The 5,766-nt window shown below is 48.6% G+C and overlaps 1 protein-coding gene across 1 annotated transcript; it reads right to left on the bottom strand.

Moving 5' to 3' along the window:
* Window positions 1–1,295: 1,295 nt before the first annotated feature.
* Window positions 1,296–5,353, bottom strand: LOC132674929 (uncharacterized). The gene is made up of 5 exons (XM_078443066.1): window positions 5,156–5,353; window positions 4,012–4,196; window positions 3,098–3,157; window positions 1,964–2,157; window positions 1,296–1,708 (listed from the first exon to the last, which is right to left on the bottom strand). The coding sequence occupies exons 2-5, from the start codon at window positions 4,014–4,016 to the stop codon at window positions 1,314–1,316; spliced, it is 654 nt and encodes a 217-aa protein (XP_078299192.1). The 5' UTR covers window positions 4,017–4,196; window positions 5,156–5,353; the 3' UTR covers window positions 1,296–1,313.
* Window positions 5,354–5,766: the final 413 nt, after the last annotated feature.

Raw genomic sequence — 5,766 nt, 5'->3', positions numbered from 1 at the left:
TAGATATTGGAAACTGGAGGCAGCACCCGCAAAATGCATATGAATTATGTTCCAAAAGTTGTGCTAGGTGTACAAGCCTAATAAAGAAAGAGAGATTTACAGTACACATGTACCGTTCTGTACAACGACGAGAGTCAAAGTATTGGAATTGGCCCAGTCATTCAGCTTCTGGAGACGCAGAGTAGATGATGATGTGTGGCCACTGAGAATGCAGAAGGGGACAGGACTGTGCCTATCCACTGTGGGGACATCACGTACTACAAGATCATAATCCTGGATCCTTCCATGCCCAACCTGTCACACCACTCATAGAAACACAGACACCTGCTGCACTCAAAGCAAAAGGACTGGGAAGATGACACCATGTCTTATGGGCGATTATTTCTTCGAAGAATATAAATTTTTCTCCGCATTTATTTGTATTTATTTATTTATTTGTTTATTTATTTTCATATTTATTTATTTGGAAAGAGCAAGAAGGAGAATCCTGACCAGGGCTTCAAGCTGTCATTGCAGAGCCTGACTTGGGACTTGATCTTGAGAACCATGAGATCATGACCTGAGCCAAATTCAACTCAGAAACTCACGATTGAGCCACCTTGGTGCCTGTCCTCATTATTTTAATCTTTAGTTTACTACATAAACGTCACCTGCAGAAAACCTTTAAGATCTTTGTACTTTATTGCCTAATAGATTAGCATAAATGGAATATTGAATATTTCATTTAGGTATTTTTATAATATGCACATTAGACCAATATCAACATGGCCGGTCCAGGAAAATGAAACATTGTCAAGGTATCGCTCTGGTCCAGACATTTCTCTTCTGGTTTCTGGTCTTGTGTCAAACCTCAAAGGGTCCCCATGCCAGGTAATGAAGATATTTCAAGGAGGAGCGTCACATAATCTTTGTTCTTGGGGAATATTCCTCTGTCATAAAAATCTTAGTTTCATTGAATATTTAACCAATTATTAATCACTCTCATGTTATGTAGCCAGACACAACAGGCCATGTTGTATTTTTGCATACACCTGAAAATTTTAGAGGAGCTAAAGCAGCAGAAACCGATATCAGTGGTTGCAGAGACTGGGGTGAGGGAATGAGCCGTGGGTGATTAGTAGTACATGTGTCTCTGTGATGGAAACGTTCTAGGAGTACATAGTGGTCACGGGTGCAAAATCCTGTGAATGTACGTAATGACAGTTGAATTTGTAATTTGAAAGGATCAGAGTAAATTCTTTTGAAGTTAATTTATGTTTTATTTACAAAACAATACATAAGGACAGTAAATATCTCTATACAAACCACAAAAATTACAAAGAACGCAATGACAGGATCAGGGCATCCTTTGGGGCTGCAGCCAACATGCGCCACTGCTCGGGAGCCGAGGCTGGTTGCTCAGCTGCCACAGGTGGTTGCTCCAGCCCTTCTGTGACCCCGCCAGCTGGGGCTGGAGGCTGCTCAAGGTCTGGGTCCACCAAAGGGGCAGGTGTCTCTTCCAGCTCCTGACAGTGAATCAGAGCTGGGACTACCACCTGCACTGGTGGTGACTCTGCAGGGAGGGTCACCAATTCTTCTAATTGCTGAGATCCAGGATGAGTGGTGGCTGCAGGCAGCCTGGGCTGCGAAGCTGCAGTGGGCACCACAGAGATAGCGGGGGCTAGCTCCTGAGTGACGTCTGGATCTTGCTCTGGAGCTGGTGCCATAGCTTCAAGAATACAAAGTGTCATCACCGTGATTGCCTTTCCATGGCCTTTCCTAATAAAGGAAACCTCTCCCGCAGACATTGTCATCTGAGTCAAAGAACCCACCAGGAGGAAATCTCCCAGATGGCAGGCTAATGGAACAGTGATCTGAGACTACTCACAACTCCTAGCCCACCCGCAGTCTCAGGAAACGTGCTTTGTGTGGCATACCTTGTCCCATCCACATGCCCACATCTCCCACCCAGAGTCCTCCTCACCCAGAGATTCTGGCTCATTGGGCTCATGGTTTCTCCGTGATGAGTAGAGAAGGCGGTCACGGCGCTGCAGCTCGGAGCCTGGCATGTGGACCCCTATATATGCCTGCAGTATCTGCAGGCTGATGAAATCTGGGGGCTGGAAAAAGTCCTCAGGGTAGTGGTCCAGCCAGGTGCCCAGAATGGAGGAGATGGCCCTGGGGATACAAAAGTAGCCAGAACAATCAACATGGGGTGTTCCTCCTGCACTAATGTTTCAAGACAGGCCTGTGGGACCTAGCCTCCTCTATGCCTCCTGCTCATGGATGTACAGAGGGTGGTTCTATGCCGTGTCCACCTGTGATTTGGCAGTCCCACCTAAGAGAGTCCTGGTCACTGAAGAGGGACTGTGAAAATTCTATTTGACGGAAAACCCTTAACCAATGATGTGGTCATCTCTGTCCTTCTTGGGGAAGCCAGACATACTCCCTGGTGTGTCCTCTGCCTACCTGTCACTAGAATTCAACTCCATGCATGAGTGGAGGGGTGGTGTCAGGATGAGTCAGTGCCTTCACTGCATACACTAGTGCTCCATGAAAATCTGAACACATACGGGACAAAGGCACTCTGTCTCTTACCTGGGCTTGCTTGAAACCTCCTCACGTGATGACCTGTGCCTCTATGCTGCCTCATTCACTTATTAGTGCACATGTGGGTGTCCTCCCACTGACACTGGTCTCCCATAGTGTGGGTGATATGTGGTCCTTGAGCCCTCACTGTGTCTCCTGAACCCTTGCTAAGCACACACTGTCGAAGTTCCACAAGGTGGTGAGCGTGATGATCCCCAAAACCTTTATTCTGGGTCCTCTGATGGGGGTGGAGGCAAGCCTGTGAGTGGGAAGGGATGGGGTTGGACTCTCGAAAGGGCTGAATCTGTCGTCTGTTGCCCTCTGCTGTCTCATTGTGCCCACAGCTTATCCTCTAACCCACAGGACAAGACGCCTTTCCTTGCTTCCAGGGAGAAGCCCTCAGAGCTTTGCCCTCTCACAGGACTCTCAGATGTGTGGGATGCTGGGTCCTGAAGCCCCTCCCACGCACAGTCTCAGCACTGCCCTCTTGGAGAATGAAGGCCCTCCAGCATGAGCTCAGCCTACTCACATTTTCTCCTGCTCCCGGGGTCCACCATCTTCCTCAGTCTCAGGAAGGAAGCAGCCATATCTGGAGGAGGCCAGAAGGGCATCATATCAGCTGTCCTGTGGATACTACCTCTTGTCATATCCAGAGTCACTGACTGCTGACTAGAATGGAGCTCTGGAGGGGCACCTGGGTGGCTCAGCTGGTTAAGCCTCCGACTTCGGCTCAGGTCATGATCTCGTGGTCCGTGAGTTCGAGCCCCGCGTCGGGCTCTGTGCTGACCGCTCAGAGCCTGGAGCCTGTTTCAGATTCTGTGTTTCCCTCTCTCTCTGACCCTCCCCAGTTCGTGCTCTGTCTCTCTCTGTCTCAAAAATAAAAATAAAATGTTAAAAAAAAATTTAAAAAAAAAAAAAAGAAAAAGAATGGAGCTCTGGAGGGGAGGGTGCTGTCTGCTCTGTGCTTTGGATCCCAGTCAGCTCCTACAGAAGTGCCTGCACCTAGTGGGGCTTCCTGTATGTTTGATGAACGATAGGGCCCCAATCAGCTCCATCACACATATTGGTGTGGGTCTGGGCCTCCTGCTCATCCTGGGCATCCTTGATTAGTTTGACCCAGGACTCAGACACACAGATTGACCCTCACAATTCCTTTTCAAATGGGAAAAGAGCCCAACTCAACACCTGGTGACAGTGAGGGATGAGGCAGATACTTGATCATGGGGAAGAGGACAAAGATCACCCAGCAGACACACAGCCCGTCCAGCAGACCTTTCCACAGGGCCAGGGTCACTTTCCCAGCAGTGCCCCCACTGAGTACCTGTAGTTATTCTGCTCTGATCAGAGGAACAAACTGAGACTCAGGGAGGCCTGGTGACTTTCCTTAGACTCAAAGCTTTAAGGGGCTGAATCACACTAGGCTGTGAAGGGCAGGGTGCTCACCTCATAAACAATAGTTCCAGGACCTGTTGGGTGGTAGCAAAAGCTCTGTACGTGCCCAAGAATGTGAAGAAGCAGGTGGGGTCTCTCCACAGGAAGGCGGGCACCAGGTGCTCCACTCACTGCTTCAGCAGGCCTGCATTGATGGTCCACTCCACACAGTTCTCATTCTCATTCACGGGTGTGGCCTTTTTACCCCGAGATAGAACAGAGGAGGGACACAAAGTCAGACACAGCACCATGGACATCAGGAGGGTTGGGGTCCAGAATGCAGACCAAACCCTCCAGCCCTCAGTGACTTGTCGAAAGAGTGAGACCTGGTGCACACAGTAGGAGAAAGGATCTTGGCATTCACGTGAGAATTTGAGGTGGGGAATGACTGAATAAGTTAGGATCTGAGGTCAGATTGTTAGATGAGTATGGACAGCACCTCCCTGCATTAACAGCATTGTCTTTGTGATTTCTAACACCACAGTCCATTCTAGGGATCAGAAGACAGGGACATTACCTGGCAGAGGTTGGATCAGGATAATAGGACATGTAGGATGTTCAGTGCAGCACTGTGACATGGCAACAGAAGGGAATCATGTAACAGTCCCGCATTTGTGAAGGGCTGAATGGGTGAGGTAAGTGGTCTCATTTCCAGAATGTTGTCTAGGTAGTAAGGTCCTTGCTCCTGATCTGGAGGGCCCTAGGGACGTGTTGCTTGGCAACCAAAGTGCAGAGCAGTAGACATAATACAGTGAGTCCCATGTCCTTTGGGTAAAAATCTCCCTGCTCATCATGAACATGTGTCAGGTGTGGGGAGGTTGTGGAAGGATGGTCAGGCGAACCGGGACACCTGGGAACAGTCGTTGAGGAAACATGTACGACAATGGCAATATATTCTAGACAGAATGTGATGTGAAATGGTTTCACACCCGTTTTCTGATATTCCTACAAATAAGTGGAGAGTGACGTTGCATCTGGCCATGGCAGGGGCTGGGCCACGAGGGCAAGTTTGAGGAGCACATGGGGTTCCAGGTTCATCTGGGATCAGGAGTCTATGAGAGAAACCAGGGGAGTATCAGTGTGTTTTCTGTGCCCTGGGATTCTTTGCACTGCCTCTGGGCTGTGCGTGTTGGGTTTCCCTGGTACCTTCACTCACCCTGAGCCAGTGGGGCATCCTGCTGATGGCATGGGGCTTCCTCCTGTCCTTCAGGGAAGTAGAGCAGGGGCTCTCATCATTCACCTTCTCCTCCATCTCTGACGTGTGGCTCTGTAAAGACAGTGCCCTGCATGCAGGCAGGAGTCCTCAAAGCCATGTCTGCTTGCTTTCACTTGTCCTCAGACCCGTGTGAATTCATTGCAGATATATACACCACAGTGTGCACACACTTCCCCCAAGGAGGAGAAGCAACGTGGTTTGAGGGCCTTGGATTAAACCGGTTATAGGTTTAAAAAATCTATGTGTGTGTTTGTGTGTGATTTATACATATTAATGAATATGATGTTTTATGAATATATATGAATATTTTAAGAAGTGAATGATCACTGACTTTTAAATAGAAGAATTAGTAAAATAATAAGTTAAAAATAATTATTAGTGAGCTTACAGACATAGAGTATTAAGATATATGACAGTATCGGGGCGACCTGGGTGGCTCAGTGGGTTGAGCGTCCGACTTCGGCTCAGATCATGATCCCATGGTTCGTGGGTTCAAGCCCCGCATTGGGCTCTGTGCTGACAGCTCAGAGCCTGGAGCCTGTTTCCGATTC

The sequence above is a fragment of the Panthera onca genome, chromosome A1 (assembly GCF_046562875.1).
Source record: "Panthera onca isolate mPanOnc1 chromosome A1, mPanOnc1 haplotype 2, whole genome shotgun sequence".
NCBI classification, from domain to species: domain Eukaryota; kingdom Metazoa; phylum Chordata; class Mammalia; order Carnivora; family Felidae; genus Panthera; species Panthera onca.
This window is presented reverse-complemented; position numbering and strand designations above follow the sequence as displayed.

What these genes read in the sequence shown, in the direction of transcription:
- LOC132674929 (XM_078443066.1), bottom strand. An exon ending in CCCCGGGAGCAGGAGAAAAT is followed by an intron (nt 2,158 to 3,097) that starts GTGAGTAGGCTG and finishes TTGTATCCCCAG; the next exon opens with GGCCATCTCCTCCATTCTGG. An exon ending in CAATGAGCCAGAATCTCTGG is followed by an intron (nt 1,709 to 1,963) that starts GTGAGGAGGACT and finishes GTATTCTTGAAG; the next exon opens with CTATGGCACCAGCTCCAGAG.